Source organism: Kogia breviceps, chromosome 3 (genome assembly GCF_026419965.1).
Source record: "Kogia breviceps isolate mKogBre1 chromosome 3, mKogBre1 haplotype 1, whole genome shotgun sequence".
NCBI lineage: Eukaryota > Metazoa > Chordata > Mammalia > Artiodactyla > Physeteridae > Kogia > Kogia breviceps.
Window position 1 is genome coordinate 104,989,812 of NC_081312.1, and position 16,112 is coordinate 105,005,923.

At 41.1% G+C, this 16,112-nt stretch overlaps 1 protein-coding gene across 3 annotated transcripts in view; it reads right to left on the reverse strand.

Moving 5' to 3' along the window:
• CHRNA5 (cholinergic receptor nicotinic alpha 5 subunit) overlaps positions 1 to 14,709 on the reverse strand; it is a 61,642-nt gene extending 46,933 nt beyond the window's left edge. The window contains exon 1 of one of the 3 annotated variants that reach the window (XM_067029427.1): positions 14,392 to 14,686. In XM_067029427.1, the coding sequence (XP_066885528.1) occupies positions 14,392 to 14,518 (127 nt within the window). In that variant the 5' untranslated portion in view covers positions 14,519 to 14,686. Of the gene's footprint in view, positions 1 to 14,391 lie in introns of all 3 variants that reach the window. The other 2 variants (XM_059058162.2, XM_059058163.2) reach the window with 2 other exon arrangements.
• Positions 14,710 to 16,112: the final 1,403 nt, after the last annotated feature.

Here is a 16,112-nt window from a genome sequence, read left to right on the forward strand (position 1 = left end):
GCACACTGCAACGAAGAGTGGCCCCTGCCTGCCCCAACTAGAGAAAGCCCATGTGCAGCAATGAAGACCCAACACAGCCAAAACAAACAAACAAACAAACAAAAAGATACCTACACCATCTTTAAAAGAAAAATCACAAGATATCACCTCAAACCCAGTAAGATGGCTACTATTTAAGAAACAGAAAACAGCAAGTGCTGGCAAGGATGTAGAGAAGTTAGAACCCTTGTACAGCATTGGTAGGAATGTAAAATGGTACAGTCGCTGTGGAAAACAATATGGCAGTTCCCAAAAAAATTAAAAATAGAATTACATACGATCCACAAATTCCAATTCTAAGTATATTTCCCAAAGAACTGAAATCAGGATATTAAAGAGATATATTAGCACACCCATGTACATAGCAGCTTTATTTACAAGAGGTATAAGCAGGGCTTCCCTGGTGGTGCAGTGGTTTGGAGTCTGCCTGCCGATGCAGGGGACGCGGGTTCATGCCCCGATCCGGGAGGATCCCACATGCCGTGGAGCGGCTGGGCCCATGGGCCATGGCCATTGGGCCTGCACGTCTGGAGCCTGTGCTCCGCAGCAGGAGAGGCCACAACAGTGAGAGGCCTGCGTACCACAAAAAAAAATCAAAAAAAAAAAACAAAAAAAAAGAGGTATAAGCAACACAAATGTCCATCTATAGATGAATGGATAAACAAAATATGATATATACACAGAATGGAATATTATTCAGCCTTAAAAAGGAAGGAAATTCTGACACAGGCTACAACATGGGTGAACCTTGAGGACATTATGCTGAGTGAAATAGGCTAGTCACAAAAAGACAAATACTGCATGATTCCATTTACATTAGGTATCTAAAGTAGTCAAACTCACAGAAACAGAAAGTAGAACGTGGTTCCCCAGGCCTGGGGGAAGAAAGAAATGGAAAGTTGTTCAATGGGCATAGAGCTTCAGCTCTGCAAGATGTAAAAGTTCTGGTGATCTGTTGCACAACAATGTGAATATACTTAATACTACTGAACTTAAAAATGGATAAGATGGTAAATTTTATGCTATGTATTTTTAAAACCACCATTAAAGTTTTTAATTATTTAAAAAAACTACCATTGAAACTATCACCCACAGAGATTGCATCTGAAATTTCAACAATGAAACAAGGAGTTTGTAATAAGTTGCATCAAATAAAAACTTGAACTGAACAAAACACAGCAAAAGGCTTCAGGATTTTCATGAGGCATTGTTAAAGGGAAAAAAGGGATAGAAAAGAGACTATAATGTAATCCTACTTTTGTAAAATAATCAATTATTAAAATCTATCTATATCTATCTACCTATATAATTATATACGCCTGAGGAAAATTATGGCATTTCGCATACTAAATCAACAATGGTAATTAACAAGGGTTATATGGAGGGATATTGATGTGGGTTAGGGAAGGAGGGAGAGAGAAGAGATGGGAAAGGGAGAGTACAAAAAAGGAAAGGGGGAAAATACCAAACTCAATGAAAAGAATAATTCTCAAGTAGCCACACTCCTCAGAAAGGCTGTAAGTTCCTTAAACTTTCCCACATCTCAGTGTGTGTTCAGCACACAGGAAGACTGCTGACGTTAGGTAAAGTTTTGAAATTACTTAGTTATTGGAATAAAAGTGAAAAAATATTTTTACATAAGAACTGGACCTTAGTAGTAAGGTGGATGGTGCTATCATCTTTCATCATCTAGCTTTATGATCTGTGCTTGAGCCATAGGTCAGGCCCCTTGGTTAACTGATTTCTTATTTTTCATTTCTACTAGTTAAGAAAATCCTAGTTCTCAGGAATGGTAGCAAGCATTGGTAGATCCGGAAATTCAACTTAAACAGGGACCTGAGGACTTCCCTGGTGATCCAGTGGTTAAGACTCTACGCTCCCAATGCAGGGGGCCCAGGTTCGACCCCTGGTCAGGGAACTAGACCCCACATGCCACAACTAAAAGATCCTGCATGCTGCAATGAAGGTCTTGCACACGGCAACAAAGATCCCGTGGGCCGCAACTAAAACAAGGCACAGCCAAATAAATATTTAAAAAAACAAAAAACAGAGAACTGAAAAAAGACCTTGAGTGCTGCATTATATGGGCTTTATACGGGCTTCTATCCAAGTGTCCTTCAAGCCCAGTCCTACTGACTCTTTCTCTTGTCCATATCTTCTGTCTTTTCCTCCTCTGCAAGCCCAGGGAATTATTTCCTCCTATCAAGGAAAAGCTGTGCTCTAACATTATGTAGCCTGTGCTAAGTTGCCCTCTACGGTCCACGTTTTTGAAACTGAAAAAGGCAAAAATGAACTCCTAGACCCACTGTCTGCTGGCACATCACGTTCCTTCTCTGAAGTATGAGCACAGAATTAGCTAGCTTGAGCAGGTAGGGGGAAGAGCCAAGAGGTAAAAGGAAAAACCAGGAACAACATAAATAGGGCATTAATATTTCAAAAGTATTATCTTGTCACATTGACATCCTCGAGACTAAATTTGATAGATCACTGCTAACTATTCAAGATATGACTGTACCAAGGAGCTATGCTACTTGAGAACATCTGAAATCAGAAAAAAATGGCATTATTAATGTCATGAAAAAAATGTTTCTCTCAAATCCCACAAGTTTAAGAACTCATGTGTGCACTTTTCCCCTTGAGAACCAGGACAGTGCAATGCAGAAAAGCAGAGGCTTACACAGAGTGCCCATTTCTTCATGCACCAGGCTGAAAGACATGCCTGGTGCCTGTGATCTGCTCTTATTCACAACTGTTTAATATCTCCTTCAACACTGAACCAAGATCAGGAAGCATGCTGTCCCCACCAGCTGCTCTCTGTGAATGAAAGTGCAGGACCCGGCCACACCGTGCAACACCGCTTACTTGCAGAGCTACACCCTTCCCTGCTGCCCACAGAGTCGGTGCTGTCAGAGCTGTTCTCAAGACACTTTTCCAGTCTACATCAGAGATCACAAAAGGGTCCAAAAGAAATTTAAAATCTCTTCTTCTGTAACCTGAGTCTCCAGGGATAAAAATAAAATGCCACCTGGCACACCTCCCTCATATGTACCGGGCATAAACCAGAGGGTGATTCGTTCTCTGCATTTAGTGGTTTTGTCTAACCAAAAAGCAAAATATCAGAAAGCACACAAGTGACAGTAATAGCTCTTCCACTTGGCATGCTATTAATACCGTGCGACATCTAGCACTGTCATTTATTAATTAATTTATTTATTTATAATAAATTTATTTTTTTTTGGCTGCACTGGGTCTTTGTCGCTGTGCGCGGGTTTTCTCTAGTTGTGGCGAGAGGGGGTTACTATTTCTCGCGGTGCGTGGACTTCTCATTGCGGCGGCTTCTCTTGTTGCAGAGAACGGGCTCTAGGTGCCCGGGCTTCAGTGGTTGTGGCTTGCGGGCTCTAGAGCGCAGGCTCAGTACTTGTGGCACATGGGCCTAGCTGCTTTGCAGCATGTGGGATCTTCCCAGACTAGGGCTTGAACCCATATCCCCTGCACTGGCAGGTGGATTTCCAACCACTGTGCCACCAGGGAAGTCCCTAACATTGTCATTTAATAAAGGGACCTTAGTAATAGTCACTCTGCTTTCTCTTCTAGCAGAATAACTTGTGCCTGGATTCACAAGCTGCTTACCACTAGCAGGCCTTAAAGCCCTTTTGGGCGCATGGAACTCATTCTACTCTGAATGTCGTCTCTGGGATCTTGGTCTCTTCTCTTCAGCAACAAAATTCATCAATTTTGTACTGTAAAGTTATTTTATATTTATTCAAGAAAATAACTGGTTCACCAGTAAGGCTGCTATCCTTTGAAAATGTCACGAATGCTTTCCGGGCTGCCATTATTTGACAAAGTTTCACAATAAAATAACCCCTGGGTACTGGGGAATGGATTACTGATAGGGTGAAATCTGATTGCCAGCTAATCATTGTTTTGCTTTCCTTTGGGGGAAGTACATGTGAAATCACCATATCTGCAGATACATTTGTCCCAACACATATAGATTTATACTCTGTATACACACTACATTATAGCAGAATTCTGAATCGTACATTACTATTCATCATCACTATTTTCGAGCCACTGATGCATTTTTAAAAGATGGAATATAATGCAATAGCTAATGTCAATAACTACCCTTAAATTACATGAAGCCTGGCGAAACTCCACAACGTTAACATGTTAGCAAGGACAATTCGTTACATATACATTCTTTAAAAATGCAAACATTAAGAACACAATGGCACACACATCTTTAAAAAAACACAATTAATCTCACATTTCAAGTATGTAAAATGTATGCAAAAAATATTATTCCAGTGCTGACCACCTGATAGACCTCAGGGATGCTTTGTGTTTTCAGGACACACTTTCAGAAACAACAATCAAGCATAGTCTTTCAGAAACTACTGGCTTAAGCACATCTAATCCTTACTTTGGCAGGGAATTTTTTTAGGGTACCCAACAATTACTTTTAGTAATTTTTCAGGAGGCTTATAAAATTGCACTCAACAGTGTAGATTCTGGAAATTCTACTATAGTTCTCCATTAATTTACAACAGAGAATCCCAGAAGGTCATTTCAAAGGGTACAACAACTAAAATAAGCTTAAGGAAAAAGAGAGATTGCTTTCATGGAATCTGTATCTCCTGTACAGACCTCTCCTCTCAGTCCACACCTGAATACCCATTTCCCCAAAAAATTTCAAGTCATTTGCTGAAACCTCACGTAGTTTCAAAAAAATGTAATCTCGCTCATTAATTTTAGTATGGTGAAGAGGAAGGGAGATAGAACCACAAAGCTGAAAGCTTTAATTTGAATACTCAGCACCACTAGTTACCTGTTAACCTCCATATGTCACAGTTCTCTAATCTATATGAAATCAACATGCGCAAAACCAAATTCATGATCTTCCCCAAAATGGTCCCCTGATGGTATTCCCCATCACAGTGAGTGGCCCCAGCATCTGTCTAGTTCCACAACTTAAAAACCTAGGAGTCATCTTTCATACCACCTGCATTGCCAATCCACAAGGAAACTATTGATTTTACCTCCTAAATATTTCTCAAATCCATCCATTTCTTAACAGCCTCATGGCCACCATCCTAGCACATGTTATCTGCATCTCTCATCAGGATGAGCGCAAGCCTACTACCCTAAGTGGTGCCCACACAGTTTCTTAGCCCCCTCCAATTTGTTCTCTGCACTGATACACAAGTGATCTTTTCAAAACACAAATCTGATATTACGCCCTGGTTTAAAATCCTTCTGTAGCATTCCATTAAGATAGACCAAAATCCTTAAGGCCAAACGCTGCCCGATCTGTCCCCTGTAGCCTCTCCCCTTTGCTCTCTCCAGCTACACGGCCAGTTCAGCTTCTCAAACACACCACACTATTCCCTCCTGTAAGGAGTGCTCTTCTTCCCTTCTGAGATGTCCTCCCTCCCCTTCACCTAGCTAACTCCTACTCATCCTTCAGATCTCAACTTCTTCAGGACTCTGTCCTGCCCCCAAAGTCTCCATTAGGTTCCTCTGCAGAGAACCATGTTCCTTATCTGGGGCATAATTATACAATCTTGGATGTATTTGATTAAAGTCTGTCTTCCTCACTGTGTGGAAACTAATGGCAGCAGGTACTGTGTTTTATTTACCATCATAATCCCACCACCTAACAACATACTGGCACATAGTACATGCTCCATTTGTTGAATGAAAATATGAATGGGTAAAGGAGTCAGTACCATCTGATGATTCCCATTTATCTCTAATAATTCAGAATTTCATCATTGGTTGTGAAAGCAACTGTCACAAGAGATACACAATTTTGCTGTTAAGGATTATGAGTCACTAGACAGCTTCTTGAAGTTAGAGAGACCTTGTCTTACTCAGATTTGAATATGAAGAGAGTTAATATAACATACTGGCTAAGAACTCAGGATTTTAAGTCCACAGGTTGGGTTCTATCTAGCCTCTACTACTTACTGTCTGACCTAAAGGCAAGTTACCTAACTTCTTGGCATATTAGTTTTTTCATCGGTAAAACTGGTCTAAAACAATACCTACCTAATAAGGTTATTGTGAGGATTAAATAAAATTGTTCTTATCAATGCCACCACAGGGTCATTCTTATTAGTCCATAAATGATTGCTAAAGTAATGATAACTGATAGATCTCAAAAGGTAAACACACAAAAATATTACCACAAAAGCAATCACTGCCTGCAGAGCTACTGATTTCTACGTAAAACTTCCACAATAGCCCAAGAAAGATCATCTCCCTACAGATGACTCTAGACAACAGGACCTTGCAAAAAAAAAAAAGAAGGAAGAACATGTCTGTGGCATCAGGCACTCTCAACACAGTGCAATGACAGTTCAGTGAATAGTTCTCCTCAAGTCTATATCCTTTACAGCTAATAATAATAATTAGAATACCAACCTACTAATAGCACATAAATCACATATCTCAGAAAAACAAAGAGAACCAAGCTGTGAAACACACTGAAAATAGGACAAAAACAACAACAAAAATAATTAATGGGCAATTCTTCTGAAGTAGTTAAAAATACAAGAGAAAAACTAAATTGAAGACATAAAAGGTGCAAATATATATACTGTCATTAACTCTCTGAGAAATTTAAATTTGGGTTTTACAAATCCATTTGTAACTCCAAGTATCATTACTCTGGTATTGTCTCAAGTTTGAGGAATTAAAAGAATGACTTATCAAAGATATTTCACTTTTAAGTCACTTACTGAAACCACATATATTTTCAAAGAAATGTAACCTTGACCCTTAATTTTAGTATGGTGATTAAGAAACAGCACAAAACTGCAAAGCTGAAAACCATAATTTGAACACTTGGCACCACTACATAGGTGTTAAATTCCATATGTCCCCATTTTCTTTTCTTTTTCTTTAATATTTACTTATTTATTTATTTGGTTGCACTGGGTCTTAGTTGCAGCTTGCGGGCTCCTTAGTTGCGGCCAGTGGGCTCCTTAGATGTGGCATGCAAACTCTTAGTTTTGGCATGCATGTAGGATCTAGTTCCCTGACCAGGTATCGAAACTGGGCCGCTTGTATTGGGAGTGCAAAGTCTTAGCCACTGAGCCACCAGGGAAGACCCCCATTTTCTAATTTACAGAAATTAGGATATCTGTTGGCAAAATGTTGAAAACTGTTAAACGTGTACGGCAAGAACTCTTGAGTTTGTTATACTTGAGGATTTTTGTGTATGTTTGAGTTTTTCCACTATAAAACATTAATAAAAAGGATAACGGGGTTTCCCTGGTGGAGCAGTGGTTGAGAGTCCGCCTGCCGATGCAGGGGACACGGGTTCGTGCCCTGGTCCGGGAAGATCCCACATGCCGCGGAGCAGCTGGGCCCGTGAGTCATGGCCGCTGAGCCTGCGCGTCCGAAGCCTGTGCTCCGCAACGGGAGAGGCCACAACAGTGAGAGGCCCACGTACCACAAAAAAAAAAAAAAAAAAAAAAAAAAAAAAAAAGGATAACGTCTGCTTTGCTGCCTCACGTTATACGGAAAAAATGAAAAAGTACATTATCTCACTATGTCGGGTAGTGTCTAAGGTAGTTTAAAACTTTTTAATGTTTTTCCACTAAATTCAGTAGGTAGCTAAATAGATAAGGATTTTAAAAACCAATTCTAGGAAGAAGAATCTAAGACACAATAGTGTCCTCTATTGGCATTCTTCCATGAAGAATCATGATTTTCTTATCAAAAAGTATTGAAAAAAGTCAGCCAAGGTGTTCTGCAGCTAAATATGAATAGAAGTCCTTTGCCAATCTTTAGATAAAGATAAATTAACAGACAACACCTGCTATAATTTTAAGTTTCTTCCATAAATAATTCTTAAATCTTTAGCATCTGCTACAACCTGAGTATATTAGAGCCTAACATGTAATACCTAGTTTAGCTCATTCATTCATTCAACAATTGTTGAGTCCCTGCTTCCCATGCCAGCCTCTGTTTGGTGCTAGAGGTTAAGCAGAAAACTCTGGTGCCTGCCTTCCTGGAGACAAGTTTGCATATTTATTTACTTTCATCATATCATAATTATAAACTGTATAGCTATGCAGAGAACACCTCACAATGTGAAGGGCACCCCCTGCATATATGAACATGGCTGCAGCCCTGAAGTCTAACAAAGAATTTCTCAACTCAACACTATTGACAGTTTGGGCTAGATAGTTCTTTGTTACAGGGGGCTGTCCCATGCACTACAGGATGTTTGGCAGCATCCCTGGCTTCCATCCACTGCATATACCACCCCTTCAATGTGACAACCCAAAACATGGCCAAACATTGCCAAATATCCCCTGGTATGGGGGAGGGAGGGACGCACAAAACTGCCCCTGGTTGAGAGTCACTGGTCTAACAGTAGCTAGTAAGCAGCAGATGTAGAACTAGAACCCAGATTTGTTTCTGTTCTCAGAATACTTTAGGGACTTCCCTGGCCGTCCAGTGGTTAAGACTTCACTTTCCAATGCAGGGGGTGTGGGTTCAATCCCTGGTCAGGGAGCTAAGATCCCACTTGCCTCATGGCCAAAAACCAAAACATAAAAAACAGAAGCAATATTGTAACAAATTCAGTAAAGACTTTTAAAATGGTCCACATTTTTAAAAATCTTAAAAAAAATAATACTTTAATGACAAAAGTAATGTATGATCATTGTCAAGATTCCAACCAAAAGCACATTAAGAATAGGAAATCTCCCTCTCCTCCTCCTTATCTTCCTTCCTGCAAGGCTAACCACTGTTAAGTCTGTCGTGTACACATCTTAAAATACATACACACACACACACACACACACACACACACACACACACAGAGGAAGAACAAATGTTTTCTTTTTAACTTCTGCGACTTGCTTTTGTCATTCAGTTCTCTAGGTCAATGTACATCCATCCAGCTCACTCTTTCTTCATAAGCCGCAAAGCAGTCTGGGTTATAGGTGTATCATAATTTATGTAAGCTTTCACCACTGGTAGGCATTTATACAGTCTTTAGTTTTTGGTTATTTCTAACCATGCTACAATGGAAAAATGCTGTAGTTAACATCCTTGTACAAGGACTTTTATGACACCGACTCTCAGAAGTAGAACTGCTGAGTCAAGGTATACATGTTTTAAATTTTTCTGGTTACTGCCAATAGCCTTCCCTTTCTCCTTTACAGGTCACCATAGGAAGAAATAAGATAATGTATCTAAAAGGTTTGTAACAGTGATATATATTATATATACTCAATTCATAATTAAGGCATTCCTGGAGTAATCTTTCCCTACAAGTCTGCTTGTATGTTTTTTAAGTTAACAAAAAGTGTCTTGTACACCTTTTTTAAAGATCTTCTCTGCAGCAGTGCTAGGAGGGCTATTTTACGCAATAGCAAGATAAAAAAGTGAACATAACCAACCATTTTGTAAATGAGAAGAAATGCATACTATATCCAACATTTTCAATGTGGCAAATAGGTATGCTTACCAGTCATTATTTTAAGTGTTACAGATGAAATGCAGAGGGTTTTTTTTTTCACTCTAGGATTTTCATTATATTTTCTATTGATTTTTATCACAGAATTATCGGATGAAGTTTCTCTGTAACTGATATGCTTTAGTAAACCTAATTCAACATCTTGCCCTCTCAGAACACTTGCAGTAAGAAAATGACCTTAGGCAGTGTTCAATTTAGGTCCAGTCAATAGTTTTCAAGAGACAACTTGCACACTTTAAAAGTTTCAGCATCATCAGATTGAATAAATGCAGAGTTCACTATGGTAATTTGACAACTCTCAACAGGCAATAAATATGTATTATGAGCTAGTATATTTACAGTGTCATGAACTAAAACACCCGATGGAACATGAAGTTGCCTCAGTTCACTATAGCCCATGTGACCTTGATTGAGACTCTTGCAGGGCTTCCCTGGTGGCGCAGTGGTTAAGAATCCGCCTGCCAATGCAGGGGACACAGGTTCGAGCCCTGGTCCAGGAAGATCCCACATGCCGTGGAGCAACAAAGCCTGTGCGCTACAACCACTGAAGCCCGTGCTCCATAAGAGAAGCCACCACACCGAGAAGCCTGCGCACCACAACGAAGAGTAGCCCCCGCTGGCAGCAACTAGAGAAAGCCCACGCACAGCAATGAAGACCTAAGGCAGCCAAAAATAAATCAGATGAAATAAATAAAATTTAAAAAAAAATTTTTAAAGACTCTTGCAAATTTCCTCCTTAGGAATGTCCAAATATGAATGAATAGTGGGAACTGGAAGGAAACATGGAACTGGGAAGACAGCTCTATTTGTTAGGCTGGTGGGATAGTGCTTAGTTTCTATTGGCCTTATCCTGTTTGGGGTATAGTTCATTGTAAATTCTGTTTCCATAGTTACTATCACTGGAGTCTCTTAAAAATCCATCCAATTCATATGAATGGGAAACTGTCTACAACCTTGCTACTCAAAGTGTGGTACTCTGACCAGCAGCATCCGTATCACTCGGGGCCTTGTGAGAAATGCAGAACCTCAGGCCCCACCTCTGAACCAGTGACTGCATTATAACAACATCCCCAGAGGATTCCTGTGCACATTAAAGTTTGAGGAGTCCTGGTCTACAAGATTTAGAGCAGTGATTCTCAAGGGTGGGGAAAGAGGGAGACAATTTTGTCCCCAAAGGCCCATTTGACAATATCTGGAGGTATTTTTTGGTGGCTGCTACTGGCATCTCGTGGATAGAGGCCAAACTTCCTGCCAAACAACCTACAAGGCAAAGGACAATCTCCCATAACAAAGAAATATCCAGCCCCAAATGTCAGAGGTTGAGAAGCGCTGACCGAGAGGAAAAGCAGTTTTACCCAACTCCATATATACACTGTTGATCGTAAAATAAAAAGAAATATAATATAAAAAGTTCATATTGTTCTTTTTGTCAGAATTCAAATATTCATATTTAATTAATATTTTTATTGGTAAAAGGCTATATTTTATAATTCTTCTTTAGAAGAAAAGAACATGAGGTCACTGAATTAAACACAGGAGAAATAATATCATCCTTCCCCAAAATGGAAACAGAACATTTAAATTAAAATTTTAGTCACAGAGCAGACTAGTTTTATATTGTCACTATAAAACAATATCTATGCTGTTCTGGAGAGCAGTTTTCTAAAGAAACAAATTGTAAACTTTCTTCCAAAACTATTCCCGTATTTACCAGCTCTCATTGTCAAGACATGCTTATTTAATATTAAACTTAAAATTACATCTGAAAGAATTTAATTGCAATCTTAGAGGAGAAAAATAATGCTATTAGAAGAAAAATATTTTGTACTTAAATTACTGTACTGAAAACTCATATCCTAATTATAAAAATTACTTACTTGATCTAATTTGTAGATTACAGGTTTAAAAAAACCGTATTCTGAGAAATGACTGAAAATCTTTTCGAAGTTCCATCCATAGGCTACATTTACAAACTCGTCTGAAACCTATCAGGAGATACACAAATAAAACCCTATCTTCCAGGTGCTTAGTCTAGCTCATAGAGCATACTTAGTATTTGCAAGGAAACAAAAATAATTTTTTTTTTTTTTTGCGGTACGCGGGCCTCTCACTGTTGTGGCCTCTCCCATTGCGGAGCACAGGGTCCGGACGCGCAGGCTCAGCGGCCATGGCTCACGCGCCCAGCCGCTCCGCGGCACGTGGGATCTTCCCAGACCGGGACACGAACCCGTGTCCCCTACATCGGCAGACAGTCTCTCAACCACTGCAACACCAGGGAAGCCCACAAAAATAATTTTTAATTTCAAATTAAACTGCATGAAAAGTTTATATCCTTACATAAGGCATCCAGATACTCTTTTGGATATAATCATAACAAAAGTAAAGAGGACAGTCGCTATATGTGTATTTCTATTAGCTTCTTAAGATGTTAATGAAAATGACTAAAGGTGAGAAGAAAAAGAATCTTTCATAGCTCTCATTTTCTATGAAATAATTATTTTATTTTCCTTTGAATGAAACAATTCAGCCACTACATATACTACTAATAAAGTTTCAACCATTGAAAATGTCACACAACTACAAAGCTAAGAAATATAACTGACTAATGACTATCTAATTTCCATAAATCACTCTCATAATCATGGTCAGGTCAGTTTAAAAGGCTCGTATTATCTTAATATACTAAGTTAATTATCTATACTTTAATACAGACAAAATTGCCTCCTGAGTATCTTTCACAGCTTTGTAACCTTCCACCAGCCAAATAAGTATGGCTGCTGGCAGACTAGACATTTTCTTTTCCTAGAGATTGGCTCACAGAAAACCATAAGGAAGAGTTATTAAGATCCTGAGATGAATATGAAAACAATAAAATGTAAATATAAAATTAATTATAGTTGGAAGGACCTGAAATCCATCTACTATCACCTTCTAATTTTAAAAATGGAGAACTAAAGGTTCAGCAAGGTCAAGCAATATGCTCAAGGAAACACAGCAAATTAATGGCAGGTCTCCCAATTCCAGACAGTACTTCAGCAGTTTTACACAAAAGCATATTAACAATTAGGAGCAAGTGTGCAATTCCATCATTCTTTCAACATCACTTTGTTCTTCAAATGATCACTTACTAAGAGCATCAGAATCTTGGGATTTTAGAGTCTGAGAGGAAAGCCTGTCATGATCCCTCCTCTTACAGATGAGGAAACTGATATCCAGAGCGATTTTACTGTTCCATTCATTCATCCACAAACAATTTACTTGACTGCTGCAATAAGCTAGGTTTCAGAGATACAAAGACACACATAAGATCACAGGTCTTAAGGAGCTCATGTGGGACCAAGAGAAAAAAATATATAAATGTAATCCAACAAGATGGTTATTATGAGAGGTATTCACTAAGAAGAGTGGGGGCAGGAAGGAATTAATCAGCTCTGATTGATTGGATATAACACTGTACACCAAGCATGAACAGATAGCTATTTAGCTATTTACACTATTTAATCTTGGCTACAATGTTTTATATTAAAACAGATGAAAAATGTTCCACTTTCACCAAAAGGAGTAGAGACTACTGTTTTCTAGAGTGTCAGCAGGCAGAGTGCCTGGCATTTCACACGTATTATTTAATCCTGAAAATGACTCAGAGGTAAGCAGTATTATCCCCATTTTTCAAAGAAGGAGGACTGCTGAGACAAGCTTATCCAAGTCAAGATACACGAGAGTCATAATTTGAACCCAGGTTTGCCTGGCTCCAAAATCACATTCCTTTCTTTCTGTTAAACTATGAATCTCTCTGCACAAGATTTATTTGTTTAAATCATCCTCCACGTTCTTCCTCTACAGTCTTCGTTAAGCAATACACCCTGCAATAAATAATTCTAGCCTTCAAGATTATCACTTCCTAGAATCAGGAATCAGAGTTTAAAAACTTTAAGGAAGGAAAGACAAGAAAAGGTTCTGCTAATACCCAAATAAAGTTTCCTCGCTCATAAAAACTGAAATACTGGTGTAGTAAACTTCAGCTTTTACCTCTTGCTTAAAGGAGTCTTACTTTTTCTATGTTTAGATCACACCATAGGTGCTCCATGAGTAGCAGTATTTTTCTTCAAGGTGTTGACAGGGCAGACTCAAACTTTCTGAAGCTTTGAATTTAAAAAAGTACTAAGCATTTTCTTTTATTGTTTCTATTCCTGTCCAAAACATTTTGAAATAGAGAAGGCTGGGGAAAAGCTCTATTCCAAGATGCTAAGGAGGAATTTAGGATGCAAATGGTTAGCCCGCTGCCCAGCCTTCTACAGCTAACATGTTTCATCTTCGGGCAAAAGGGAAGATTTCAAATGCTATGGGGTGAGTTGGGGAGGAGGACGGGGCCAAGGGGTAGAAGATCAAATCCTAATCCCTAGTATTAAGTCCAAGGAGCCTTCATAGTTGCCTGTGAATAAAGTAACTACGTGGGAAGCCCAGCTGAAACCAAGAAAGGAAAGCCCTGCTGGATAACGACGGCATCTTTTATTGAAAAAGTTGTATCGAAGTACACACTAAGTCACCCATCAGTCTCCAGTGATGCGGGTCATGGAACAAAATTCAAAGAGGTCTTTTCTCTGCATTTAAATGAACACATCTGAGCATTTAAACTGAAACCTCACCCCAAGCCCCCAGAAGTAAAATATAACCGCCCTCCGTAACAAGATTTTCGGTGCGGGCCGCAGCCTCGCGGCTCTCCGGGCACCGGCGTGGAGCTGCCCCGGCCTGCCCGCGGTCCCCGCCCGGCGCACCCCGGCGTCCCTGAGCCCCGCCGCCCGCTCCGAGAGCGAACCCACGGACCGCCCTCCGCCGCCCAGGCTCACCTCCGGGCACGCCGCCTCCCGCGCCCTCCGGACCCCAGCGCCCGGCGACCAGGTGAAAAACGAGGAGGAAGTGGAGCGGGCGGGGCCCGAGGCTGGGGACCTTGCGCTCCGACCCCCGCGCAGCCATCGCCCGGGACCCGCGCGGGAACGCAGGGAGCCGCCTCGCGACGGTCGCGTGGGGAACGCGGACTCGAGGGACCGAGCCGGGAGTGTGGGTTGGAGCCAAAGATAGCAGCGGCTGCGGAGGGGTTGACCGGCTCCTCAGCTGGAGACGGGGTAGCCTCCACTGCCCGCCGGATTTGGGCGAGCTCTGGAAGCGAGAAGAGGCTCGGGAAGCCTAGCCCCGCCCAAGCCCCGCCCCCGCTCACCTCTTGTTCCGCCCAGCCCCGCCTCGTCTTCTCTGGCCACGCCCCCTCCTACTCGTAGCCCCGCCTCCGTTCCGCCCCGTTGTTCCCCAGGCCCGGGTTTTGGCCCCACACTATCCATTCTAGCTCCGCCTTTTTCATACCTGGCCCCTCCTCACCACTCTGGCCCCGCCTCCAGGCCCGACACCTGCCGGGTGAGATGTTGGAGCTCAGAGTCCCAGGAAGGGCAAGGCCAGAGGATGGCATCACAGGCGGGTCCTTAGTCTAACCTTGGGCAAGCCGCTGCATACCTATGATAACTACCATTAATTAATGTCTGCCCCGTGCCCAGCACCAAAGGGGAACCAGACAGACCGTTCTCAGCAGACAGAAAACCAGTAAACATAAATAAAGTTATTGAGTTGTGATGAGAGACGCAAAGGAAACAGGCGGGAGGCTGAAACATAGTGGAAGGGCACTTTCTCCTAGGCTCCCGGCTGAAGCTCTCTCCACTCAACCCTGCTGCCCACTAAATTATTCCTTGCGAGGTAAATACCAGTCGCAGCTTGCCTGCCTCAAAAGGCTGTTATGAGAGCCAAGTGATCCCCAACAGAAGACCAGCGAGGCGACACTGGGCAAGTCACCCTCCCTCTCTGGGCCTGTTTCTTCATCCTTAAAAGGAGGAGGATAAGCTAGAGGACTTGGAAGGTCCAGCTCTGACACTCATTCAAGCCATCCACAGAAATTATTTGCAGGTGTCTCAAATGTGGACAACGCCCTCCGTGCTGCCATCAGTTAATGTTAGCAAATATCAGTGACTCCATCTGCCGCAGACACTAGCAACTCCGACGGTGATTGATAATGATTGCTAGAATTCCATCTCAAATCGCACTAGATATACATTTCATCCCTTCTATTCATAATTGATCAGACAGCTTCATTTGGCTGAAGAGATTCAGGCAAATCATCTTTCAACTTCAATGGCAGTGCGTTTCTCTGATTCTTCACAGTAAGCTTTATGGATTTGACACCTCTAAGACTCCTTGTAAGCAGAAATATCACTCCAAGCTCCAGTCTCTGAATCTGTTTAAAAACTAAACCTGGTTGCAAAGAATCCAAAGGTGAAAATTAGTTAAGACTTTTTTCCCCAACTAAGTACCACCAGGAAAATGGAAACAATATCCGTTGAAACTAGTCTGCTTAAGCTGGACTTAGGGAAAGAAAAGGGCCACAGAAAATAACCAGGTTGTCACTAATTACACTTCTACATAGGAAGGAAAGACAGTACTTATTGCCCCTTATTTCTATTTTGCTCTGAAGGATTTATGGGGCATGTAGACACTTATGCAATTCACCCTAGCAGTATTTGGAGAAAGT